Source organism: Drosophila mojavensis, unplaced genomic scaffold (assembly GCF_018153725.1).
Source record: "Drosophila mojavensis isolate 15081-1352.22 unplaced genomic scaffold, ASM1815372v1 contig_136, whole genome shotgun sequence".
Classification (NCBI taxonomy): Eukaryota; Metazoa; Arthropoda; class Insecta; order Diptera; family Drosophilidae; genus Drosophila; species Drosophila mojavensis.
Genome location: NW_025318667.1, coordinates 15,672,311 through 15,698,533, shown reverse-complemented (window position 1 = coordinate 15,698,533; position 26,223 = coordinate 15,672,311). Strand labels below are relative to the sequence as shown.

Here is a 26,223-nt window from a genome sequence, read left to right as displayed (position 1 = left end):
CACTCTCTCTCTCTCTCTCTGTCTTAAACAAACCTCAGCCTCAACACTCAATGTTTCAGTTGTTTCCTCTTTCTCTTGTTCTCTTCCCAGTATTTTATGTTTCTAATTCTCAGTGTTCATACCTCTTTTCCATACTTTATCTTTCAGTTATCCCAATCTCTAGTCACTCCCTCTTAATCTCTAAAAATAACTGTGTTTATAACTCCTCTCCCATTCTATCTCATTTCACATTTATTAGCTGTTTCACTCATTTACACACACTCTGCCTCTCTCTCGATATCATGTACCTGCCTATCTCTCTCACTGCCTCTCTGTCAGGCTAGTAAACAGCAATATTATAGAGATGTTACTGTTATAGAGATATACATATGTATGCATACAGGATAAGAAAAAGTTTAATGAAAGTTTTGGGCAATGCTTATCAGCTCGTATATACATCTACTTATATCTGCCGTTCAATTAATTAATTCCATGTGTATTAAGCTTTTATAATATTGTTTTATTTTTATCCCACATTATCAATAGGACTTTCGGATAAAAAAGAAACAAGTGCTTATGAGACTTATCTGTTTGCATAGGCAAAACCTAAAATAATAATAAAAAAAAAAACATTAGAGTTAGTTTAATTATCTGGTTATGGCCATGCCAACGTGGGCCATGGCACGTTCCGCCTCGAAGGCAGACACAAACTGTGGCTCCAGTGTGGAGAGCGCACGCCGGCTAAGCAGGGCAATGCTCTTGGCCTCGCCATGATCCCGCTCGAACGCAATGTATTCGAGCCAAACGCTTGGTTCTTTCTTGCCAAAGTAGGTGGCCATGAATTCGTAGCACATGCGCCACGCCTTAATTGTAGATAGATCCTGTGGAGTAATAAATAGTGATATAGATTAAGAGATGTCAGTGTGGAGCATTAAGAGTGGACTCACTTTCAGTTTGGTGCTTTCTATTAGGCTGATCATTTCGCGATGCAGCTGCAGCGACATCGGCGGTTGCTGCGCCAACTTGGCATATTCATCACGGGCCTTGGCCGGCGAGTGCTCGTGCCAGAGGTAGCGTAAGTAGCTGCACCGTAGATCGGCAAATTCTGGCCAGGCCTCCTTGCAGGCCTGTGTGTAAATGTCATTCAGCTGCCGCTTGGCCTGGCTATCGTTGCGCGCCCTATAATAGGCGATCACCATTTGCCAGAGCGGCAATCCGGCGGCGCCCATCGTACGGCGCACTTGGCTGAACAGCTTGTGAACGCTCGGCTCATCATCGTTGCGAATGTGGGCGGCTAGCAGCAGCTCGTGCATGCGCAGCGAGTCGTCGTGCTGGAGTGCCTCGGTCAGGATGCGCACACAGATCTCTCCGCCGTTCTCATCGCTGCCCAATATCATGCTGAGCGTGGCGTAATGCCGCGAATGCATCAGCTTGGAGCGATGACCGTCTTGCAGAGCGCTCGCCAAGCATTTTTGGATGTAGGCGCGCTCCGTTTTATGGTTCTTGCTAAGCGCAAGCATGGCGTCCAGATATAAGTTCCACATTTCTTGTGTCTGTAGCTGTTGCACAGCCGTCTTGTACACCTCTGCGCATAGTTGGATGCAACGCTTCTTCGAGCGCGTCTGAAACACTTTCACTTGGGTGTCCGTGCGCGACTTCTTCTCACTCGGCTCGCCATCATCCTCGTTTTCTGTCATATTCATAAGATCACCGAGATGGTAGCCACGTAGCTCACGCTTCGCCAGTGCATCCCATAGCGCTGGCTCACGTGAAAACTTTGTCTGTATATCCTCAATGATGTCGAACTGCAGCTTTGCAGTAAGCTCTGCATGATCCTCACAGCTCTCGAGCAGTTTCAGGAAGTAATCCAGGTTTGTAATGTTTGCCAGACTGTTGCGATAGATGGCCACGACACGCTCCATTTGTATGTCTTGCTCTGAGATTGTGTTGTCGCCCAAGCTACGTTTGCTGTCCGCCAGCGCGGCCTCCTTTAACTGTATATTAAAGAAGCAATTGTTCAGCGACTCGGAGGAGGGATGACGTTGAAGTCCACGCAACAGTATATCCTGGACGCGCGGCATATTGGCACGATTATATTCATAAAGCCACACTGCGGCATTGATCCAAACTTGTGGATCACCACCATGATACTAAATGAGAAGGTAAACGATTCATGACAACTGCTCAAAGTGTATATATTTTTGTCTTCGGCTAAGCCAACTTACCGAAAGCATCTTCTCGTATATGCCAGCCACCTCCTGTGGCGCTGATTTCTTGCTGAACTTAATGCAATTCTCCCAAAGACGCTGCTCGTGTGGAAACTTAGTCAACATTTCCCTGTACATTCGCATAATACGCGTGCAAGTGGAGGCTTTAAGGCCCGTTAGCTTAATGCCGGCAATTTTTTCCTTTTCGGTAATTGTTTTATACATTGTCTTTTCGTAGACTATAAACTCCAAATAATCAGACATACTTTTCTTGCTTTTGGCTATATTCAGCAATAGGCGTTCTCGTTTCCGTATACATTCCCTGAAAATCAATTATTAATATGTTATATTCACATTTAAAAACATCATTTTAATGTAGTGAATAATTACCTGATTTGCTCTGGTCGAAATATTTGGTAGAGCTTCATTTGCTCGTACTCCGGCAGCAGGCGCTCCTGCATTTCCGCAATAAACTCACCCATATTGAATTACTTTATTTCTTACGCGTAATGTAGCGTAGCAAATTATTATAGATTTAATTTATAAACTTTTGCTTCTCGCGCACGTTTTCGACATGTAGATGCAATCAGCTGCTAAGTGTTTCTTATCGATTGTATTAAGCAGCCCTGGTAAATTCATTTCGATAGACGAGGTTTTGACATTTGGGAAATTTTGGTCACCTAAAACACCAAACAATTGGGAAACTGGTCACTTTTTTCAAACACAAATTTTTTAATTTACAGTAAATAAATAAAGTTCCCGAAAAACAAAAGCAAATTGCAATGGCCGAATTCTCAGTAGAGCGCGTAGAAGACAAACGCACAGTTAATGGTCGCACAGAGTACTACTTGAAGTGGAAGGGCTATCCTCGCAGTGAAAATACTTGGGAGCCGGTCGAAAATCTGGATTGTCCTGATTTAATAGCAACATTTGAGGAATCATTAAAAAATAATAAAAAAGAGACAAAAAAACGTCTTTCCACATCTTCAACGCCGGAATCAATACGAAGTAAGAGAAAATCATTCATGGAGGAAGAAACAGACGAGCAAAAGAAGCTGATTGGCTTCGATCGTGGCTTGGAGCCTTCAAAAATCCTTGGTGCTACCGACTCTTCCGGATATCTGATGTTTCTGATGAAATGGAAGGGAAGTGATCACGCCGATCTAGTGCCTGCCAAGCTGGCCAACATCAAATGTCCCCAAGTCGTAATACAATTCTACGAGGAACGTTTAACCTGGCACACTGGAAATGGCAATGGCAACGGCAACGGCTCGGGCAGCGCATGTGGCAGTACGCATCATGGTGGTAGCGTTGGCACGCCTGGCAGTACTGCAGACGCAAGTCCAAGCGGCAGCATCAACGATGAGAATATCAAGCCTGACGCTGGCTCAGAATTAGGGAGTGGAGAGGCTGTCTAGTTGATTTACCAGAACTTGTTAAGGCAGCAAACACAACGCCATGTAAAGCCAACATGGATACACACGGACACCAACACACAGACGTACACAAACATGCTCGCTCCTACATTTTTACATACAAATAACATAGACATAATCATACATATACATATATTGATATACAGGCATGTTCATTATTGCATCAACAACAGATACAAAATGTTGGGCATATTTCTGAAATAAAATAAGCGTACATACAAATATGTAACTTAAATATAAATGTCTGCATTTTTAATCTAGTTGGACAAAAGATTTATAAAATCCTTTTTATAAACATATAGTAATTGAGTCTGGCAACGCCAACTGAGGAGGCTGTCGATTATTTCGATAAGTAACGCCTCCAAGCCGGTAAACTAAAATAATATAAAGAAACTACAAATGCAAATGTAGGGAGCTTGATTAAACTATATATTAACAAAAAACAAAAATAGAATAATGGCTCAATCAAGCTCGATGAAGCTCCTTGGCGCACGCAACATGAGTTGCATCGTGGAGCGCATGGAGTGGAACAACAAAATGGATCTCATTGCCTATGGCACCGAGAAAGGTTTGTCGCCAACATTTTTTGGCAAGCATTTTGATCTATCTCTGATTATGGACCTGTATTGTAGGCGAGGTAGTAATACAGCGCCTGAATTGGCAAAAAATCGTCACTTTCCCGACGCCCGGTGAGGATGTTCGCGTGCGCTCCCTTAGCTGGCAAATGGATGAGACTCTGTTGGCCGTAGGCTACAGTAATGGAAAAGTTGCGCTGCTCGATGCCGAGAGCGAGACAATAATTTCGGGCCTTATTTACGAGGATGACATCAAGAAGGTATACTTCAGCAAAGCGATCAATTGCAAGGAAGGCCTAGATAGTTACACCTGCAACGCCAAGGACAAACACAAACGATATTTACCAAAGCTACCGCCGCTAACCAATATCGATCCTTGCCTGAAGACTCTCGATCAGAAGTCATTTCCCAAAGGCTCGCCCTGTTTCCTGGTCGTTATTATGCGTAGTGGCAAAGTGCACTTACTACTGCTTGGCGCTTTGCAGGCGGGAAGCATTGATCTCACACAACATGTACTCAATCCCGATCAGTTCGATGTGTATGATGTACGGCTGAATGGTGACTTTAATGCTATCTATGCACTGCTACGCGACGGTCAGCAGTTGAAGCTATTGCATTTTCATAATCAAGTGCTGCAGGATTCCATATCGCCCATGCTGGAGCTGGCTTCCCACTGTGCGCACATTCTAGAGACCAAAAAGTAAGTTTGTGGATAACGAGTGGTGGAGTTGTGGCAACTAATTGCTTCATTGTTGCATCAGTTACATCAACGACACACAGCAATGCCTAACGGAGGCCTGGGAAACTGTACAATTGGAAATGGACAACAAGCTGACCAAGTATGCCAATTCTCAGGCTTATGGCATGATTTCTGCGCACTTCCTGGAGCTGCTCGTATTTGGATACGCCACCCTGGAGGTCGAGGAGTTTCTGTTCGAGTGAGTTACGTCCCTATACTCAGTATACAGTGCTCATGGGCTCCGCCGGTTTCTTCTCTCTTTTCATGATATCAAAATAACGGCATCCAAAACAACAGAACCCTCACGGAGAAGGGCTTCAAGAAAATAGCCAACTCAGTGGATCTGTCTCTGAATAATCTGCAAGGTCTAGTCTTCAAGCAGCTCAACGGTGCCGCCATTAATATGTTTTACTTCCTCAATACGATAGCGGGCTTTGGACGAATGACACATTTCTTCGAGGTTAGCACTAAACTTGGTAACACACAAGTTGCTCACAGTTGAATGCTCTCTCTCTCTCTCTCTCTCTCGCTCTCCTATTAGGCACTCATCTCGCCGGATGTGGCCAGCGAGGCGATGCGTGCCTGCGGCTCCTTTTTGCTCAAGGTGCATGAACTGCAGCGCACGATTGACACATTGGTGTACGACATGAAGCTGTTCCACTCCTGGGTTATATTCACCATACTGCGTCTGTCCCATCAAGAGATACCCGACGATATGGTCTTCACCGGCAAGGAGAATCTTGCGCTGGCCGAATTCTTTTGCTCCATGGAACCGGAAATACCAGAACCCTGTGAAGACGTAGACATCAGCATCGACAAATCGGCGACGACGTCGACAACAGCTGCAGCAGCAACCGCAGCAACAGAAGAGGAGCTGCCGAGTGATGACAATCCGGCGCCGTCAGCGACCACGCGCAGTAAATTCAACTTGGAGCGCGTGGGACAGTATCTAGAGAATGCTTATTTGACTCAGCCTCATCCAGTGAACCCAGCAGAAATCTGGCCACGCCTGCTGGCCGAAAATGAGTGTCTAGCCCAATGCAACCTGCTCGTGCCCCACGATAAAAGGCTCTCCCTAATACAGCAGCGCGACAAAATGTTCAACGCCATTGATGCAGTATTCCACAAGCCCACGGAAAGTATCAGTGCCAGCTTCAAGCTGAGCTCGACTGTGATATGCGGCGACCTCCAACATCTGCATGCCGAGTCTGCGGCTGATCCGGACCAGCAGTCGAATAGCGATTTTGTGAATTGCAGCTACTATGTACATGAGGCAACCCGATGTGATATGCTGGCATTGACAATCGGCCGGCAAGAGGCGATGGTGCTGGAGTTCAGCCGAGGCGAGGACTGCCTGATGCGCTGCATTCGCGTGCAGCTGCAGCCGGGTCCATTCACCGCTCAGCTCCAGGAGGACTACTACAATCTGCGCTTTGTCGATCTACAATTCTACAACGAATCCTCATTGTCCATGCTGGCGCAGACGTCAACAACCGCGACAGGTGCACGTCCACACAGCTACTTCTTGCAGTTCTCGCTAAGCGCCGCAAGGAATCACTGCACCCAGCACCAGTTGACGCCACTCATTAAACTGGACGAGGCAACTGTGACGCACAGTGTGCACGATATACCAGATGCGGCCGCCTTCAAGGCCCTGGACGGCGTCTGTGAGATGTTGGCCGTCTCGGGCAGTCGAAAGGTAGCCACCGTCCTCTCCGATCGGCGGCGCAAGATGACGATATTTGAAATGGAAATCGAGGAGGAGGAGGATGACACGGAAATGTCGCAGACATCGTTCTTAGAGATCAGCAAAGAATCCGCGCTGGCCACCGGATCCATTGACTTGGAGAAACACTGCGATACGTAGTATTAGCCAGCCTGCAAAGTCAATCTCCTGGCTTAATTGGCACATGACTGTAGTTGAAATGAACTGGGTTTGATTTCCATCGCGCGACATTTGTTTCTATTTTTGTTTTTATATTTTTTTTTGGTTTTTCTCTTTCGGTTCAACTCCTTACATAGCAAACAAATTTTTAGGTATATTATAATTATAAAATACATTTATGTACAAAACAGAAAACAAGCGGTTCACATACCACATGTTGAGTCTAAATTAAATTTCATGCAACGAAATGCTGAAACGTTAAATTTTGAGCCACCAAAATGTAAATTAATTTATCGCTTAAAAAGCCCTACCACATACAGAAACAAGCGGGAAAAAAGAGAGAGAAGAAATGATAATTTGGCAATCGTTTCGAGTGAGAGAAAACTAGTGCTTAATTGTTAAGAGCTCAGATAATAGGAGAAATAAAATTAAAAGCCGTTAAACATAACAATTTTACTTAGTTCAAATGGGGTTTGAGCTGGTTAATACCTTGGCATGGTAGTATATATAGAAATATAGCCATATACATATTCATATACCCAACTAATTCATGACCCTTCTCGCTCTGGCTAAAGTTAAGCCAAATTGGTGCTTGGCTGCGATATGGATTAAATTGAGGACGAAGTGTCTCTGAGGCATGGACTACGGTAAAGATCATGCGAGCGACTGAACTAACTGATCTCATATTGATATGCATCATCAGAGTCCTCCTCACTGGACATGTCGCGTTTGCGTCGCCGCTGTTCGCGTTTGCTGAGCTTTTTAGCTGGCGCAGCAGGAGCAACAACAGCTGGCGTCTCCTCTACAGGGGGCTCCTTCTCCTCGCCGTCGATGTTCGACGCTTCCGCCTCTTCTACCTCGGCCTTCTTCTGTGTCTTGACCAGTTCGCACAAGTATTTGTAGCGCACTAGGCACTCCTCCTTGGTCTTTTCTGGCACACTGTTGGCAATCTTCACCCAGCGATCGCCGCCGGCGGTTTTTCGATATTTAACGATGGCCGCCTCGAGGGCACGCTGCTGATCCTGAGTCCAGTTAGTCTCTGGTATAAGCATGCTCTTCTCATTAACGGTGGGCGTCGCCTTCTTGATCTTCTCCTTGCGGACTGCCTCTTGGGATTCCTGGACAATGTGCGCGGCAACGCTATCCGATTGGCCAGGTATACGATAGCCGTTTTCCTTCATCTTGGCCGCCATGAATGTCACCTCTTGTACGGTGCGGTTCATCGACTCGGCTATGGTGTTCCAGCGACTGCCAGCACCGCCTGGATATTTTTTAACTAGCCTAATGAGCTCAGTCAGATCCTCATCAGTCCAAAAGCCGCCGCTGACGGTGGTCTTTGAGCATAATTTATAAAAACAAATTAAGATTAAACATACATGTTTGATATATGATAATTATACCTTTTGGGTAACTGGACGTATTGCATCGTCTTCGGTTAACTCTCGTGCCTGTATTTGTGAATAGCCACGTAACTCCTCCTCGGTCTTCTCCGGGGCCTTTGCGTTCTGCTTGCGCTTACGCAAATTTTCCTTTTGCTCTTTACGTAGACGCGCCTGCTCTTCAGCTTCTCGCTCCTGTTCCTGTAGGCGACGCTGCTCTTCAATTTCTCTGCAAGCATTATTATATTGTTGAATTGATGCACAAGCTGAATCATCATCATTTCCATTTACTTACTGTCTGCGCTTCTCCAATGCCAGCTCCTTGAGCTCATTGGCTTTGCTAAATCCATTTTTAATTGTTCTCGGTAAATGCCAAATGGCGAGAGGGATTTGAATGGGCAGGGTATTGAGCAACGAAGGCATCGGGATCTCGTTCAGAATGACGTCCATATCAATATTTTTGTTGCGCTTCTGCAGCTTCTTCAGTTTGGTGCCGAACACCTGCTCAGCTGTGTATTTTGTCTCAAGATAAGATGCCCAAGCAAACAGATACTGGCCCACGGTAATGATCAGGAATATGATGAATGCGCCCTCATACAGGCCAATCTTACGCATTCGACGATAGTAATAGAGAGCGGACTTCCAGTTGGGCATTCCATCGCGCAGCACCTTGTCGTATTTCTCGCGTTTCGATGCATCCTTGAGCACCTCGTAGATAGAGACGAGGTTGCGGAACTGGATGTTGGCATCCTCGGCCGGATTCTTGTCGGGATGTAGAACAATGGAAAGGGTGCGAAAAGCGCGCTTTATTTCATTGTTCGTGGCAGTCTGATTGATGCCCATAAATTCGTAGAAATTCTTGTTGACCTCTTCGACCAGATCAAATATCTCCAGCTCCTCGGAGTGCCAGGCGTTGGATGAGCCGCATAATAGCAGTAGCCCAATTAATATAGCTGGCAGTGTTATGTTGTTGTGCAACTCCATTTAAATGCTTTAAAAATCAACTAAAACGGAAAAGCGGCCGACCCCCGCTCGCTTACACATACAATCGCACCAGTCATTCGTGCACGCACTCACGATGAACTGTCAACGTCAAAAGTGGCAACGTCAGCAGTAAACAAAAACAGTATGTGCCAAAGTTGCCACACCAATCGCTACCAGGGTGGCTATGTTAGCGATATTTTTAAATCAATAATAAAAGAAAATGTTACATAGCTACGAATTTTAAATACACCTTAGCTTATTTGAATAGTAAAAAATAAATTTGACAATTGACAAATTACAAATGACCGTTAAAGTCGAAGCTATCGATCAAATCATCAGCAACTATGCAAAACAACACAGGCCTGTTATATGGTAGCGATATATCGCATAGAAAACATTGCTAATAGCAGCCACACACAACCTAGCACTATAAGATTTGCAAAAGACGAAAACAGTGAAAGCGGTGTGAAAAAGCAGGCGAATAGAGATAAGAAACAAAATACAAAAGTCAACGCAAGCAGCAGCGGCGCAGCGTCAACTCAGCGCTAGCCGCTGGGGCTGGTTTTAAATGGATTAAGCGTTGCTCGCACAACCAGATAACAATACACCAGGGGGAAGTGAAGCGAGAGCGCGGACAGCACCGGAACAGTACGGAGTCATGTCTTCGGCCGTTAACATACAAATCGTATCAATGCCGAATCTGGCCAAGATCGAAAGCTTTTTCAAGGATGTCAGCTACCGTGAGACGATCGAATATAGCGCCAATTTTAACACACGCCTCTGCATCGAGCGGCGATTACGACTGCCATTCCTCGATCCACAAACGGGCGTTGCGCAGAATCACTCACAGCTATTCATGGACAAGCGACAGCGAATGCCTGGCTTTCGCCAGGGCCAGATCTACACGTATCCTGCGGCTCGTTGGCGTAAAAGTCGCCGTCAATACTTGACCAAGATGTACAGGTGAGTACTCATTGAACTACAAGTTATTCTTATACCTTAATGTTAGGTCTACTCCACCACAAACTTGCAGCCGGTTTCCCGAGCGCCCCTTTCAGGCGCTTCGCAAGGAGCACGAAGCGCTAGTGGCTAGTGGCATTAATATTGGTGGCACTGCTATCAGCGGCACTGCCAGCATAGCCAGCACTAACAGCAGCAGTTCCACGCTAAGCCTCAATATGCTGACGGGTGGCGGCGCATCGACAACGCCGACCGTGCTGAGCACGCTGCATAATGATACAACGCATGACTTCAACGGAGCGTTCAGCATGGAGGAGTCTTGTTCGCTGGGCGCCGCCGGCGGTGACACATCCGATAGCAAAGACAGTCAATTGCAAACGCAACAGCAGCAGCAACAACAACAACAGCAACAACAACAGCAGCAACAACAGCAGAATCAATCAAAAGATGATTTGCCCAAGGAGTGGTTCTACGATGAAATGGATATGAACGATGTAGATTCGCTGGAGGATCCGAAGTCTCCAGCAGACGATGAATACGATTACGATCCGCGATATGGTAACAAAAAGCGACGCAAACGCCGGCCGGGCAAACGTGGATCGACACATGCCAGCAACGAAACTGCCACTGCTAGCAACAGCAACAGCGCGCGCCGACGCAGCGCTGTGACGCGAACGCGCGTTACTACCACAGATGCGGCGCTGGATGCGTCACTGGAAGCGATTGAGGCGGGTGACATTGGCGGTACGCCGACATCCAGCGGTGGACGCAGATCTCGCGGCGCTGGCACACGGGGCAGGCGACGTGCCAAGGGTACACCAACAGGCAACAACACCACTGGCACCAGTGGCATGCCCAGCAATACATGTGATCCGCCCAGTCCGGGCCTGGTTAATGAACCGCCATCGTTCGAGAGTGCCGCCGCGGCCGTTGGCGTGGGTGGCGTCGGCGTTGAGGATGGCAGTGCGCATTTGCGCAATTATCGCAAGTATCTGTAACGCTAGGATCAGCCCATGTAGGTGGCATTTCGTATGGACCACATTCACCCACTACCTAACCTACCTATCAATCTATCTAATTAACTGTTTATCGCATTCGTTTCATAAACGGCGATTTACTATTTTTTTCAACTTATTAGTAATTTAAAATTAGCGTAAGACCTAGTTTTTATTAGTTCCTTATTCGAGTCCAGCACCTGACTAGACCAGACCAGACAAACCAGGACAAAACACATCCGAGCAGGCGTGCAAAATTTTTATTCTACTGGTAACTCTGTCGCCTATCTAATTGTACGTTCCCATAGCCAATTTATTGTTGATAACCTATATACATATATATATATAAATCTATATACATACAAACAAACACATAGACACTTACATCCAGTACATACATACATATTATTTATACATATGTAATGCAAATTTACTTAAACAACAAATGTAAAGAAACGAAGCGGCGAAATTCTTTACAAATTTCAAATGGTTTTTGTTGCCGCCATATTCAATATTTTCACACTTAATATTGTTTTTTTTTTTTTTTTTTTTTTGAATTATATTTTTTGTTGTTTACTTCATTTATTTAATTAAATACGATTAAGTTCTAATTTCAAATTCATTGGCTCCATGTATTCTTAGGCAGTGTGGTAGGGTTTAAGGGTTTCAGTCCAGTCCAGCGCAACAAAAACAATTTCGTAAACCAAAATTTTTTCTATAGGATATAATATATTTCATAAGGATGTGAGAGAGCTGAAATACAAATTTAACAAACAAGAAAAAAAAAAAAAGAAAGAAAAACAAAACAAATAAGAATATTGTACATTTTGAAAATCAAAGACAAAAGTTCTAATAAAATTGAAAATCATAATTTTATAAACCTTTGGAAGGCTTTTAGACAAATTTTTGAAGTTATTTAGATCTGGACTATACATGCTTTTTTTATAAGAACGTACACCAATATGTGTATTTAGTGTATACAGCACAACCATAAAAAATTGGCTGGGCAAATACAAAAGTGTACGAATAAAAAACATGAGATATTTATGTGTATATAAAACTCGTAATTATAAATCAATTTTTAAACAGATCTCTATTTTGTTTTTGTTTATTTCGAATCCAACTTACAAACGACAAATATTGAGAAACTTAAGTATAACAATCTCGTTATATGGAAACACAATCTATTTTGTAAGTATGTATATGTATATACGATAAGCTCTTTCAATGCTCTATATTTAATAGAATTTTATTCCATAAAAATCAATCAATAATCATCTTCATTATTTATGTGATCTTAAGCGATGCTCTTAGTGGATGACGTCAGAAGATTTTCAGCTTACAGGCAAAAACTTCACAAAGAACAGCTCCTGTTGGGGATTTACCGTTCAATGATCATATGGCGCTACTGCTGAAAAACTATCGATGTCAATTAACTAAGCGATGCAAAATCACATTATTTTGAGACTTTTGCTTTTGGAGACTCAATGGCTGCATCCTTTGCACGTTTTGGCAAACTGGATGAGGATGTTGGCGGCGATGATGATGAGCGTTTGCGTTTGCGTTTGCTCGTTTTCTCCGTAAACTTGTTGAATGCCTGCATTATTTGCTGATATATTTCATCGATATTGGGAAACTTTTGGGCACGCGGTGTGCGTTTCAGACCGGACCAAAGGGATTGTTGTTCGTTGACTATTGTTGTAGGATGTGGGGCGAAGGACAACTCGAATGCTCCGCGTCTGGGTGCACCCTGGGCATTAAGTTGCAATTGGAGCTGGAAAGGCTGGTCTGCATTTTGAATTTTACTTTGCAGAGCAGCATGTAACTCCTCGGCGCGACGACGAAAGACCCGTCAAGAGCGACAATGCTCAATATATAGCACCGGACTGTTCGGATCCAGAGCCTTGGACTCGTCGCTTGTTGCCGGTGACTACTCACGATAATATATATGCTTAAATATGAATTAGATTTAGAGGGGCACGTAATAATACTCACAGATTTAGGGGCAGCTTTTTTAGCTCGCTTTGGTGGCATTTTTATTTATAATAAGAAAACTGCGTTTTAAGAAAAGGCGCGCTGATAGTGTTAAGAAGACCGTCTGGATTGTATCGAAATATCGATGTTTATGTGTATTTTTGCTATGAATAATTGGTGACCATATATATTTCTTTAAAATTACCAAGTGACAATCGATAACGTATTTTGCCAGTTAAAACCAATTGCAATATCCATATCGATAGAACAATGTATGGCAACGCTTGACCTACATACTTGGTTTTTATTTGCTATTTTCTTGAGTTGAGCAGTTAAGTTTTTGCAAGTACTTAAACAAATGCGAAAGAAGAAGAAGAAAAAGATTTGGATCTGTGTCCATTGGTAGTTTTATTCTATGTGAGTATTCTGATTAGACTTCAAATTTAATTGCAAATAAGTGAACTGCTATAATTTGTAAATTAAACAATTTTATGGTAGTATTAAAACTGTGCGCCGGCTAAATCAAAGTGCCTATACATTGATTTTGGCGCCAACTAAAATCAATGGACGAACCGACGTCAAGCAAAGTGACAAAAACGCCGGCAAAATTAACGACGCCGCGCAAATGTCTCGGCAGCCCTCCGAAGAGCAGCCCACAACCGACTGGGACCGAAACGCCAGCCGAGGATATCGGGGCGGAGAGCTTCGCAGAATGCGTGCCCACAGTGTCGCCTACATTAAACGATTGCCGGCGCAGCTCTCGCAAGAAAGTGATTAAGTTTGATGTTCGGAAATTGCTCAATAAAAACCGAAAGGCAAACAAATCGCCAACTGATGCACCTGTGCCAGCAACGTCAACAAGGTGTTCACTTGACGTACGTGATGTCGCTGCGGCAACAACAACGCCAGCAGCAGCTGCAGATCTGCAAGTGCCTACATCATCGCCATCGGTATCTTCAGCTGAGCCGTTTGCGAAGACAAAGCCTAGAGAGTGCCAGACACTTGAGCAAGGATGCAATGAGGAGTCGGACTTAGCTGAGAAGCAAAGTGAGCGAGATTTACTGTTTCGGAAACAGCGCAAAAGTGGACGGAACCACAGCGCACAGGCAGCGCTGACAGCACAAGTTGCAGACGGAGGCACTGTAGAAAATAGTCGCAGCATCACTTGTTCTGACTCGGCTACCAATTCAACCACTGCCTATGGTGGAATTAATGCCTACACCGACTATCTACTGAAAACCAAATTTAGACACAAGTTGCGTGTCAACGTTAAGCGTGAAACTATGCCGACGCTACCAAATCATACATTAAATGAACCAAAGCCGCCACTGGACATAACAGGAATAAATATGAAGACTGATACAATAGTTAAGCTCCAAACTGACAAGCAATCACAAGAGGCTCAGCAGACGCCAGCTACTAACGTGAAGGTGATGCTTCGCAAATACAAGAAAAATCAACGGCATCAGGAGGAATCGGAAACCGATGCACCTAAGAAAATTTCACCTGTCGGAGCTGACAAACAACTGCCACAACTGAAACCACAGAGTACAAGTAGCTTAAGAGAAGAAAATGCAGAGAAGGAGCAAGTGGAGGACTGTGCTGGGCCGGTGCCTTCGGCCAGGCGGCGTAGCAATCGCTCCAGTTTGCGGGGCTCCACAAACGGCTGCAAAATGACGTTGGAAGAAACATTTGCTGAAATCGCAGCCGTCAGCTCCAAAATAGTGCTGGAGAGTAGATCATACGAACAGGAGTCGCAACCAGCTGCAACCACTGATCTCAATAAGCATAATATCAGCAATAGCTCTAAATTAGGGCTGTTGCCGCAATTGGATGACGAATCGGAATCCATTTGCAAATTAGAATCACAGCAAGAAATGCCTAACGCTGACATCCAATCAGACATCCGATCGGAATTTGGTTTTGCCTCGAAGTCAAATCAAGCTAGCACTGATTTGTCAATCGTAGTTAGCACTGTAGAGTCAGAGCAGCAAGCAAACAATATTGTAACTTCAGAACTGAAGCACTCTGCAGATAATTTGTGCAGCACTCAAATGGAATCTAACTCGTCGACTTCCAGCGCTTCGGTGCCTATCGTCTCCGACACGGCATCCTGCATAGAGAAATCGTTAGGCCCATTGGAAGCTGACCCCAAGCTGGAGACGGCCGAGCAAAAAGCAGGAGAGGAAAAGACTAATCCGAGTTCCATTTCCACAGCCTCCAGCAATGTGGACGAGAAAATCAATCAGGAAAAGGAGAAAACAACCAGCGTCGTTGAGTGCGATGCGCTCTTCAAGGCAATGGATAAGGCCAGCGCTCAGATGCGCCAGGAAGAGAAAACTAAAAAGAAACTTAAATTAGAGAAGCAATCGGCCAAGCCGGTACAGGAACAGGAAAGCCACAACAACACCAACGCCACCACCAGCATCGATACCGATACCGACACCAGCAATACCGATACCAATACCGATATCAACACCATCAATACCGATACCAATACCGATACCAACACCACCAACAGCACCACCACCACCAATATCAATATCGACTCATCTTCTTGTGAAAGTACCATTTGTAAGGATCGTGCCGAGGACTCTCTAACGTTGCCCACCGACAAAGAAGGCAACTTGCAGTCTCCATTGAAGGCAGCGCAGGCTAATCCCGAGCTTGATCCCGTGTCCAAGGCAAATGCGAAGAATGTGTCCGGCAAAGACGCCTCAGAGTCTAAGCGGCTGTCGAACAGCCTGAGCTGCCAAGATTCCATTGACTCCGATTCCAGCGCATCGCAATGCAAAATCAGCGAAGCGTCCGAGTCTTCGGAATCCATCGGTGGCGGCAACAAGGTGCCAAGCTGTGGCATACCAACGCCAACAGCTGAGCTGACAGATCTTGCCCAGATCATAGAAGATGGCGACTACAAGCCGGACAATGGGCAGGAGTCGAAGGAAGATGAGTTTGCACGCTGTGTGGCAAATATTGAGACACCAATCACGACACCCTCAACATCGCCGCAGCCCAGCAATAGCGCCACGGACGATGCAGCTGGTAATGGGAATGATAATGGCAATAACACTAGCAATGACAATGGCAAGGGCAATGCAGTGCGTCGCTCGCATCGCATCAAGCAGAAGCCGCAGTTGCCCAGATCCAGCCTGAGCAGCATGAGCTGCTTCAGCAACGTCAATAATCAGTCGACCGTACCCGTTAGCCTGGAGGATCAGCTGGCCGAGTTGGCGATCATCGATGCCATCAACGAGCAGTTCCTGCGCCAGCACGGCCTCAACTCGTTTCAGCTGTTGCAGGACAATTACTACCACTGCGCCCGTCAAGTGAGCAAGGAGAATGCCGAGATGCAATGTGATTGCTTCCTCACCGGCGACGAGGAGGCCATGGGGCATTTGTGCTGCGGCGCCGGCTGCATCAATCGAATGCTAATGATCGAGTGCGGTCCGCTGTGCACCTATGGCGACCGTTGCACGAACAAACGGTTCCAGCAGCATCAGGGCTGGCCCTGCCGCGTCTTCCGCACCAAGAAGAAGGGGTGCGGCATTACGGCGGAGATGTTGATACCGCCGGGCGAATTCATAATGGAATATGTGGGCGAGGTCATTGACAGCGAGGAGTTCGAGCGCCGCCAGCATCACTATTCGCAGATCCGCAATCGCCACTATTATTTTATGGCGCTGAGGGGCGAGGCGATCATCGATGCGACCGTCAAGGGCAACATTTCGCGGTACATCAACCACAGCTGTGATCCGAATGCCGAGACCCAGAAGTGGACGGTGAATGGCGAGCTGCGCATTGGTTTCTTCAGCGTTAAGACGATCTTGCCTGGGGAGGAGATCACCTTCGATTATCAGTATCAGCGCTATGGCCGTGATGCTCAGCGCTGCTACTGCGAGTCGGAAAATTGTCGCGGCTGGATTGGCGGCGAGCCGGACTCGGATGAAGGTGAGCAGTTGGACGCGGAGAGCGGCAGTGAATCCGAGGAGCTCGATGAACAGGAGCCAGAACTGGAGCCGGAACAGGCACAAGGAGTGGAAGCAACAGACAAGAAGGGCCACAAAGCCAAAGCAACCAAGCTCATCAAGCCAAAGGCGAGCAAGTCATCGAAGGTGGCGGCGTCAGCACCGCGCAAGAAGCCCACAAAGCCCAAGGATCGCGAGTACAAAGCCGGACGCTGGCTACGTCCGTCCGGCAGCAACATTGGCGACAAGTTTGCCTCGCGCATACCCGACAAGCGTGAAGATCCGGATGTGCTGGCGCAGCTGCGTCAGCTCAATCGCAGCGGCCTCAAGAATCAAGCGAACACGCTTAGCTTCTCGCGCTGCATGGTGCGCGCCAAGCTGCTGGAGACACGCCTGGAGCTGTTGGGCGTGCTCACGCATGGTGAGCTGCCGTGCCGTCGGCTCTTCCTTGACTACCATGGCCTGCGACTGCTGCACGCCTGGATCAGCGAGAGTGGCAACGACCATCAACTGCGGCTGGCACTGATCGAGGCCCTGGAATCGCTGCCCATACCGAATAAGACAATGCTCAACGATAGTCGCGTCTATCAGAGCGTGGAGCTCTGGAGCACCAGCCTGGCGAAGGGCCGTTCTAAGAAGCAAAAAGCTACACAGGAGCAACAATCAAAACCAAATGCGGAGCTGGATGCACTGCGTCAACGTATGGTGGCGCTGCTGCAAAAATGGAGTGCCCTGCCCGAAACCTTTCGTATACCCAAGCGTGAGCGTATCGAGCAGATGAAGGAGCATGAACGCGAGGCGGATCGCCAACAGCAGACGCCCTACGCGGCCACAGCGCTGGAGGACAGTAACAGCAACAGCGCCTCCGCCACCCTAAACAGCGATCCCTATCGGCAGGATCGCTTCAGGCGCGACACCAGCAATCGCTACGAGAAGCCCAAGCCGCAGCTCAAGGAGCGCAATGGACGCGGAGAAGGCGCCGCTGGCATCAGCCATGGCATGGTCAATTCAGATCCTCGCTGCCAATCCGATAATCTGCGTCGCGCCATGACTAAGAAGATGCGACGTTCATTGTTCGAGCAAAAGGTATGTAAATGCCAGAATACTCTCATCACGACTGGACTGTATATATATATGTATATACTATATCTTCCATCCCTTTTAGGCGGCGAAAGACAAGGCGGACAGGCGTATGTGGAACAGAGATAGGCGCGAGCATGAGGTGCGCTGCGAATACTTTGGCGCTGACCTAAGCACCGATCCGAAGCAGCTGCCCTTCTACCAGGATACGGAGACCAAGGAATGGTTCAACAGTGAGGATATGCCGGTTGCAGCGCCGCTGCGTTGCGGCAAAGACAGCGACGATGTCAGCGACGAGCAGTCGCCGGAGCACGGTGATGATGTGAAGTATAAGTTGCCCGCCAATGTGGAGCCATTGCCGCCATCCTGGCATTTTCATGTGACCCCCGAAGGCGACATCTTTTATTATAATCTACGGGATCGAATCCCGCAGTGGGAGCCGCCGAATGCACAGCAACGTCTGGAAAAGCTGATAGACGATTCACCAGTGAAGGAGAAGCCAGCCGAGAAGAAGGAAGTGAATCCCGACGTGCTGGTCGACATTGATGAGGACTATGTGGGCAGCCTCAGTCCCAAGTCGCTGCGTCAGTATATCGAGGCAAAGGTCCAGGAGCGTCGCGAAATACGTCGCAAGCGACTCGTCTCCGTCTGTATGATCAGTCCGCGACGTGAGGAGGACCGTATCCACAATCAGCAGGAGTCGCGCAAGTATAAGGAGAACAAGGAGAAAATACGCCGCCGCAAGGAACTCTTTCGTCGCACCAACAGTGAGGCCAACAACGCGGAACCAGCTGGAGCTGACCAAGCCAGTGATGTAGTGCCCATTCAAGACTATTTGTACTCCTCCGATGAGGAGTCTCAGCCAAACCCGGCCTGTGCCGCCCAGCCATTGAGCGACATAGTTGTCAACGGCAATGACAATGCGCGTGTGGACGAGATTGTGGCTCTCAATGCCAGCAAGAACTCAAGTAAATCAGAAGAGTCTATCCAGAACAACATATTGGGGCTCACATCGAGCGACTCCGATGCAGATTCCCCGCTCAACACAAAACGTAAACTGCCCATGCCACCCCAACTGACGGACAGCAAGAAGAAACATCGCGATGATCGCGAAAGGAAGCGCCAAACGTAAGCACAACAACTCCACAAACAGAATCGAGCGAATCCCAATCATTCAATTATTCCTTTCAGGTCACTGAGCAGCTCATCCAGCAGCGTCGAGAAGTTTCGCTTTGAGATTAGCGGCCATGTGGCGGAGTTCCTGCGTCCATATCGCAAGGAAAGCTGTCCGATGGGTCGCATTGTCAGCGATGAGGACTATAAGTTTCTCATCAAACGAGTAAGTAATAGTAAAAAACAAATCAGAAAACTTAAATCGGGGTGCCCTGATTTCCGACGGACAGACAGACAAACAGTGCTCAATTCTTCTATAATATATACATATACTTTATGTGGTCTGACAATGACAATCAATATGACCTGCATACCTCAATGGATACAGGGTATACAAACCTGTATTAAGAGAAGTCGACTAATGTGAATATTCTTATCCTTTGAATCATATATTTCAGCTGAGCCACCACATAACGACCAAAGAGATGCGCTACTGTGACTCGACCGGAAATCAACTGGCCTGCACTGAATCGGTGAAGAATAAGTCATATGAGTTTATCAATCAGTATATGCGGAAGAAGGGACCCGTGTACCAGAAGCCAGCTGATGAGCCCGACTATTAATGATCAGTATCAGACCCACTCAGGCACTTTGTAACTTTAATCATATGTTTAGCTTTAATCGAACAGCGAATGTTTTCTCATTTTAATTTTGTTTTAAAATGTTTCTACCCAATGTTTGGGTATACAGTTACTTAATTTCAGCAATTTAACGGAATACAAATTGCTAAGAAAAGACTATGAGCTTTCTCGTTGCAAAACATGAAATAAAAAAATTTATTTTTCAATGCGGAGCTTATTCTTTTCTTTTTTAATATTGATCAACTACTTCACTAGGCTAACGCAGCAATTCCTAATGTCATACAAAGAAAAACGAGGATTGTATAATTGAAGTCGGAAGCTAATACATTTTTAATTCAGTTAATAATTTAAAGCAATACACAGAGAATTCTAGCGACACATATTACAGTTGTCTGTATGTGTGTGTGGGGGGGTTTGTAACTGGGTAATTGAGTGCTCGTCTATTATTGGACGGACTGCTTTTCATCGGCTGCATTAGCTGCTGGTGTGCGATTCGCTTCCTCGGGTTTCATGGCAGGGAACAAGAGCACCTCCTGCAAGAGAACATCATATATATATTAGGGTATGAAAGTAAATAGTTTTGTTGGAAACTTCTGATTTGGTACGCACCTTGATGTTATTTGAGTCGGTCAGGAACATGGCTAGTCGATCAATGCCCATACCCCATCCTCCGGTGGGTGGCAGGCCGTATTCAAGCGCTGTACAGAAGTTCTCGTCCACCATTTGAGCCTCGTCATCGCCAGCGGCTTTGTCGCCAGCCTGCTGTTCGAAACGTTCCCGCTGCACCACGGGATCGTTAAGTTCTGTGTACGCATTGCACACCTCTTTCTTGGCCACAAAGAGCTCAAAGCGCTCCGTTAGGCCGGGCACACTGCGATGGTACTTGGCGAGTGGCGACATTATTTGCGGATGCTCGCAAATGAATGTCGGATTAATGCATGTCTCCTCGATGAACTCACCAACCAGTTTGTCTAGCAGACGGGCGGTGGTGCGTGGCGGCGGGCACTCTACCTGATGCTTGGCACACAGTTGGGACAGAAACTCGTTGGCAGCCGGACTGTTGAATGTGTCTGCTGATGGAAACTTGACCTGCAGCTTCTCTTCGAGAGTCTTGATCATAGAGACACGTTTGAATGGGGGCGTAAAGTCAATCTCTTGCTCGACGCCTTCGGGGCCATCCGGATGGTATTTAATTTTGTACGAACCATGAATGGCCATAACCATGCCAGATAACATTTGCTCAGTAATCTCAATTAGATCGTAATAGTCAGCATATGCCATATAAAATTCACAAGTGGTAAATTCAGGATTGTGGGTCAAATCGATGCCTTCGTTGCGGAACTGCCGACCGATCTCATAGACCCGATCCAGACCGCCTACAACAACCATTTTGTGATACAGCTCTGGTGCTATGCGCATGAACAGATCCATTTTGAGTTCGTTGTGATGAGTGACGAAGGGCTTGGCAGTGGCGCCACCAGCAATCATATTCATCATTGGTGTCTCAATCTCAAGGAAGCCCAGGCGATCCAGAAACTGGCGGACATATGATATTATCTGTGTATGAAGAGGCACGATATTATAGGTTTACATTTATTTAATGATAATATTGTACATACAACTGTTAATGTGTTTGTCACGTACCTTTGCGCGAATCTGGAAATTTTCACGCACTTTGTTGTTCAGTATTAGATCTAGATAGCGCTGACGATAGCGAGTCTCCTTGTCTTTAAGTCCGAAATGCAGATGCGGCAGCATGTGCAGACAGGGTGAGAGGAGTTTCAGCTCAGTGGGCATAATGGATAGTTCACCCTTCTTGGTCTTGCCGGGATGACCATTGACGCCAATGATATCGCCACGACGCAACTTGGCCGTGTCTTGCTCGAACGCCGCTTCACTTTTGTATGATTTAGCACTGGCCATCACTTGCAGCTTGACACCCTCGCCGCGTAAGTCGTAAAATATGAGCTTGGCACCGGACTCGCGTATGGCATGAATACGTCCAGCAACACTTAAATTGACCTGGTCGAGCGTTTCGCCATCTTTGAGCTGAGCATATTGTTCAATAAAGTTTTCCAGTGAGATGCTAACGTGGAATTTGTGTGGATACGGATGATTTTCAGATGTTTGCTTTAAGTCGGCAACAGCAGCTGATCTCAGCTTAAAGTATTCATTGGGTGATATCTCTTCTTCCTGTTCGGCGGAAGATTTTTTCTTGTGACCGGCATCGGGAGTCTCGGTAGCTAAGCGAGTTGCCTCCTTTTCTGCCTTTTCCTTGGCCTTCTGCTCAGCCTTCAGCCGGCGTTTCAGCTCACTGAAAATAAGCACCATATCAGATAAATTTCATGAGACCGAGCTAATTTTACGAACAGTTTTGTACGTTTACTTGGGGCCAGCTGCATGTCGGCCACATGGTAATATCTCGAAGCTGTCACCGTTAGTTGTTTGATTGATGACGAATATACCAAGTGTCTAATCATGGTGCGTGCAATCATTTTGCAGACGTTACTTTCAGGTGATATTTTATTTATTGTCTATCTATCAACCGCTTTCAACCAACGAAACAGTTCGACTTAACCTCACAATTGCTGACTAATTGGCCGCCTTTTGATGATGATAAACACTTCAATTTAAGCAATGATTGCGTGTACTTACTTCTTAGACAATTCACCAGTTGCAGTTGCCATGCCGCTTGACGTCTTAAAAGTTTCAATTTATAATATGTTCTGAAAACTACCAAATATAAATAAAGCTTGCGAATCCGCCACACACTCGAAGTGAATTGAAATGATATTTATATACAAAAAATATCGATACATCGCTACATGCCATTATATAGAAATTCACAAATTTGGCAAAAGACCGCGTTGCCAACGAATCTAAAACACGTGTTGCTAGTACATCAGCTGATTTACCTAAGTAAAGTATGGCAATGCTGATAAAATTAGTTTGGAGATCGTGACTATAAATGTCGTGATTTTCATAAATAGTTTTCCTCATACAAATTGACACTTCCCTAAATCTTAAATACAAAAGTACCCACAACAAACACGAACATCATCCCAACATTAAATTACTTATTAGAATATTTTCTGGACAATGTCTATTAGATTTTATACCATATATTTCAAATTTGAAAAGTAGTTGCGTCCGGGCCGCGACAAACATATATGTATGTTCACGCACACATCTCCAATCAGCAGGTGAAATTGTGCCGGGTTGCCCGAAGCTGAGTGGTAAAGTAGGAAAAAATATTGAAATATAAAATACATAGCAAACGTTTCTAATACCTTTCAGCCCTATATACAACTGGCGATTTATAATATTCGTCAAAAATAAAAACAGAAAATCCCAAAAAAAAAAAAATATATAAATTCGTGTACCACAGAGCATAAGCCATGGTAACGGTTGGACTTTTATCGAGCCTGCTCTGCGGCCGCGGTGTTGGCAGCGGCGTTGTCTGCATTCTAGCGCGCATCGCCAGCCCTAGAGTAAATCTCAATCTAAATCCACGTTGCCTCAGCTTCTTGGGCAGCATCAATAAGGGAAATGGCAGATCATCAGCCTCATCATTATCCTCATCAACATTGCCTTCAACAACCACGACAGCGACAACAATATTGTCACCGCTGCTTGTCGCCAGATATCGCAGCTATGCGCGTCTTAGCACTAAATCAAACTCGCACTGTGCAAACGCCAACAAGACGGACACCAAATCCTCATCAACGGCCACCACCACAACTAGTACCAGCAACAGCACCAGTACCAGCACCACCACCACCAATGTGTCCAACTCTAACGAACTGTTTGGCGAGGCGGCAAACATGGGCCTCTTCGCCAAGTTCAAGCACATGTATAAGCAATATTGGTATGTGCTTATACCTGTCCACGTGATAACATCGATTGGATGGTTCGGCGGCTTTTACTACCTATCAAAAAGGTGAGCGACTGGCAGCACCTTCATCTAACACCCACAATTTTTCATATGGTAACTTTATATTTGGTCAACAGCGGCGTCGACGTACCTGCCGTGCTTCAGTACTTACACCTGAGCGAGAACATCATTGAGAAGGTGCAAGGCTCTGATATGGGCCACTACGCGATCGCCTATCTGTGCTATAAGGTGGCTACACCAGTGCGTTATGCATTGACACTGGGTAAGGGCTATCGAAAAATAATAGAAGAATCATATTGCATATATTTTGTGTTTCTTTTTTATAGGTGGAACCACGTTATCTATCAAATATCTGGTGCAGTGGGGTCATATCAAGCCGATGCCAACCAAGAGCCAGTTGATAAAGATGTACGAGGATACGAAGGCTACGCGCGCCAGTGCCAAGGCTAGCAAGGATGAGAATCGCAAATGATCGACGGTTATAAGGCGCCTTCATCGTCGCCTTTTGTCGTTGTCACTTGCCATTCGGCGTTCAGTTGGCTAGTTGTATTTTTATGTTAAGCTTTTTCACGCTCATTAAGGAAAATGTTGTTTCTGGATATTATCTTCCCGCCCAGACGCATCTGAAAACATACAATCGGATAACATATTTTTTAACGCCGCTGCATACGTTTGAGAGGATTACACATGAATGAATATTTCGTATATATATATATATATATTTTGTAATAACAGTTTTGCATAGTTTTTTGTTCGTTATGAAATCATTGGCTATTGCCGTATGTAAAGGAGAGCCATACTCACACACACACATGCGATCTCGCATGCACACAGCAGACTCAATCAAACATAAATATAAACAAGCAGACACGCGCACATTCACTGTCACGAATACTCACACGTACTCACACACATTCACATTAACGGACACACAATAGAAAACATCACGGTGCGGCAGCCTCCGATACAAACCAAAAGGGAATGTATATTTTGTAAATGTATTGAAAAAGCTATCGATAAAAAACCGAAGTGGTATAAAACGTAAAGATTTGTCTCTTCCTTTACGTTAATTACCCATTACGCACATCGATTCTTCTTTCAAAGTCCAATCAGAAGAGATTCGCAGCTGCCAGACGACCTGATATACAAATGAAAGCTATATACACATGTATAGCTTTCTCACTCACGATCGTAAAATTACCCCAAAACAATATGTCTCAAAGTAAAAGACAATGAGAGAAAGACGCTATAGCGCCTCTATTTCAGTTAGATCTTAATTTTCAAACCAATAAAACCAATTAAATTGGATTTTGTTTTTTGCATTTTATATTTCGTTATCTTTTTTAGACTTTTTTTTATTTTTCATTTTTTTGTTTGTAACGTTAGTAAAATATCCAACAATTATAATTTTAACTAATAGTTAAGCCAGAAAAAATATATATAGTAGTAGTTGTTGTTTCATTCTTTTACAAATAAATAAATAATGTGTCTTGTTTTTGTTGTTTGTTTTAGTGTTTATGCTCGGTGTGTGTGTGTTTGTTAAGTTATAGTAGCTCGTTATGTGTGTGGGGCAAGTAAGTGTATTTATTGTTTGAATCTTGCTTGTTTTGGGGCACAAGCAATATTATGTACACATACATACATACATATGTATTTCGGTTGCACTTCGTGTATCATTTACATAAATACAAAATACAATACAATAAATAAATAAATTAAATAGGCAACAAATAAGGTAGCAATAGCAAAAAAATAAAAAAAATTTAATTTAAAAATATATATGTATATATATATATATATATATATATATATATATATATCTCAAACATATATATATATATATATATATATATATATATATATATATATATATATATATATATATATATATATATATATGTTTATTAATGTATGTGCGTGTATGAGGGATGGATCATCGGGGCTAAATGGGGCAAAATATCAACTAAAGTACATACAAAACAAACTATATATACTCATATTATATGCATAACAAGGTTCTCCTTCTCTGTATCGCCAGATACAATGTCCATAACTTTGAGACTAGTTTGATGTTCAGATCGAACGTTGAACGCGGCGGACGATTGGATTGATTTCAATTGATTTGAATTTGATTGGAACAAAATGTAAATATTAATTATTAATTAAATTATTTGCTTTGTGGTGTGTGTGTGTGTTTGTTTGTTTTATGTTTGATAGTTGGTGTTCTTGTTGTTGTTTTTGTTTCGTGCTATGCTCATCATTATAATTATATAATATATAATTAGCTGCTAGCATTTATCATAAGTACGTTTCACAATGCAGCTTCAGTTAGTTTTACTTTGTCATTTGGTTTTTTCTTTTCTTTATATATATGTATATATAAATTTTGCACTTCGCGCAGAAATGACCTTTC

General features: G+C 44.9%; 9 protein-coding genes across 12 annotated transcripts; 5 read left to right on the top strand and 4 right to left on the bottom strand.

Moving 5' to 3' along the window:
- Positions 1–478: 478 nt before the first annotated feature.
- Positions 479–2,786, bottom strand: LOC6583955 (U3 small nucleolar RNA-associated protein 6 homolog). The gene is made up of 4 exons (XM_002009579.4): positions 2,577–2,786; positions 2,205–2,508; positions 927–2,129; positions 479–860 (listed from the first exon to the last, which is right to left on the bottom strand). Exons 1-4 carry the CDS (start codon positions 2,666–2,668, stop codon positions 627–629), a joined length of 1,833 nt encoding a protein of 610 aa, XP_002009615.1. The 5' UTR covers positions 2,669–2,786; the 3' UTR covers positions 479–626.
- Positions 2,787–2,861: 75 nt separating this feature from the next.
- LOC6583954 (chromobox protein homolog 1) lies at positions 2,862–3,863 on the top strand. Its single transcript, XM_002009578.3, has one exon. The coding sequence runs from the start codon at positions 2,969–2,971 to the stop codon at positions 3,602–3,604; it is 636 nt and encodes a 211-aa protein (XP_002009614.1). The 5' UTR covers positions 2,862–2,968; the 3' UTR covers positions 3,605–3,863.
- Positions 3,864–3,962: 99 nt separating this feature from the next.
- On the top strand, positions 3,963–7,084 carry LOC6583953 (anaphase-promoting complex subunit 4). Of its 2 annotated transcripts, none has more exons than XM_015161357.3 (5): positions 3,963–4,190; positions 4,255–4,897; positions 4,959–5,129; positions 5,234–5,396; positions 5,478–7,084. In XM_015161357.3, exons 1-5 carry the CDS (start codon positions 4,079–4,081, stop codon positions 6,801–6,803), a joined length of 2,415 nt encoding a protein of 804 aa, XP_015016843.1. In that variant the 5' UTR covers positions 3,963–4,078; the 3' UTR covers positions 6,804–7,084. The 2 variants fall into 2 exon arrangements, with proteins under 2 accessions (XP_015016843.1, XP_002009613.2); XM_002009577.4 differs by having other exon boundaries at positions 4,959–5,135.
- LOC6583952 (uncharacterized protein F54F2.9) lies at positions 6,975–9,389 on the bottom strand. Its single transcript, XM_002009576.4, has 3 exons — positions 8,496–9,389; positions 8,222–8,429; positions 6,975–8,155 (listed from the first exon to the last, which is right to left on the bottom strand). The coding sequence occupies exons 1-3, from the start codon at positions 9,182–9,184 to the stop codon at positions 7,493–7,495; spliced, it is 1,560 nt and encodes a 519-aa protein (XP_002009612.1). The 5' UTR covers positions 9,185–9,389; the 3' UTR covers positions 6,975–7,492.
- Positions 9,390–9,554: 165 nt separating this feature from the next.
- Positions 9,555–11,653, top strand: LOC6583951 (AF4/FMR2 family member lilli). 2 transcript variants are annotated; one of them, XM_002009575.4, is made up of 2 exons: positions 9,555–10,147; positions 10,218–11,653. In XM_002009575.4, exons 1-2 carry the CDS (start codon positions 9,843–9,845, stop codon positions 11,140–11,142), a joined length of 1,230 nt encoding a protein of 409 aa, XP_002009611.1. In that variant the 5' UTR covers positions 9,555–9,842; the 3' UTR covers positions 11,143–11,653. The 2 variants fall into 2 exon arrangements, with proteins under 2 accessions (XP_002009611.1, XP_015016844.1); XM_015161358.3 differs by having other exon boundaries at positions 9,557–10,147; positions 10,194–11,653.
- A 578-nt stretch (positions 11,654–12,231) lies between these two features.
- Positions 12,232–13,269, bottom strand: LOC6583949 (selenoprotein BthD-like). Its single transcript, XM_032732362.2, has 2 exons — positions 13,135–13,269; positions 12,232–13,069 (listed from the first exon to the last, which is right to left on the bottom strand). The coding sequence occupies exons 1-2, from the start codon at positions 13,171–13,173 to the stop codon at positions 12,596–12,598; spliced, it is 513 nt and encodes a 170-aa protein (XP_032588253.1). The 5' UTR covers positions 13,174–13,269; the 3' UTR covers positions 12,232–12,595.
- Positions 13,270–13,393: 124 nt separating this feature from the next.
- LOC6583948 (probable histone-lysine N-methyltransferase CG1716) lies at positions 13,394–20,127 on the top strand. The gene is made up of 5 exons (XM_044010400.1): positions 13,394–13,530; positions 13,612–18,167; positions 18,247–19,289; positions 19,353–19,500; positions 19,733–20,127. Exons 2-5 carry the CDS (start codon positions 13,677–13,679, stop codon positions 19,895–19,897), a joined length of 5,847 nt encoding a protein of 1,948 aa, XP_043866335.1. The 5' UTR covers positions 13,394–13,530; positions 13,612–13,676; the 3' UTR covers positions 19,898–20,127.
- A 94-nt stretch (positions 20,128–20,221) lies between these two features.
- Positions 20,222–22,708, bottom strand: LOC6583947 (lysine--tRNA ligase). Of its 2 annotated transcripts, none has more exons than XM_044010409.1 (4): positions 22,571–22,708; positions 21,560–22,229; positions 20,525–21,472; positions 20,222–20,448 (listed from the first exon to the last, which is right to left on the bottom strand). In XM_044010409.1, exons 1-4 carry the CDS (start codon positions 22,600–22,602, stop codon positions 20,359–20,361), a joined length of 1,740 nt encoding a protein of 579 aa, XP_043866344.1. In that variant the 5' UTR covers positions 22,603–22,708; the 3' UTR covers positions 20,222–20,358. The 2 variants fall into 2 exon arrangements, with proteins under 2 accessions (XP_043866344.1, XP_043866343.1); XM_044010408.1 differs by lacking the exon at positions 22,571–22,708 and adding an exon at positions 22,286–22,494.
- A 218-nt stretch (positions 22,709–22,926) lies between these two features.
- Positions 22,927–24,856, top strand: LOC6583946 (uncharacterized protein C18orf19 homolog A). The gene is made up of 4 exons (XM_002009570.4): positions 22,927–23,151; positions 23,213–23,855; positions 23,927–24,072; positions 24,137–24,856. Exons 2-4 carry the CDS (start codon positions 23,314–23,316, stop codon positions 24,280–24,282), a joined length of 834 nt encoding a protein of 277 aa, XP_002009606.4. The 5' UTR covers positions 22,927–23,151; positions 23,213–23,313; the 3' UTR covers positions 24,283–24,856.
- The last annotated feature ends 1,367 nt before the right edge of the window (positions 24,857–26,223 follow it).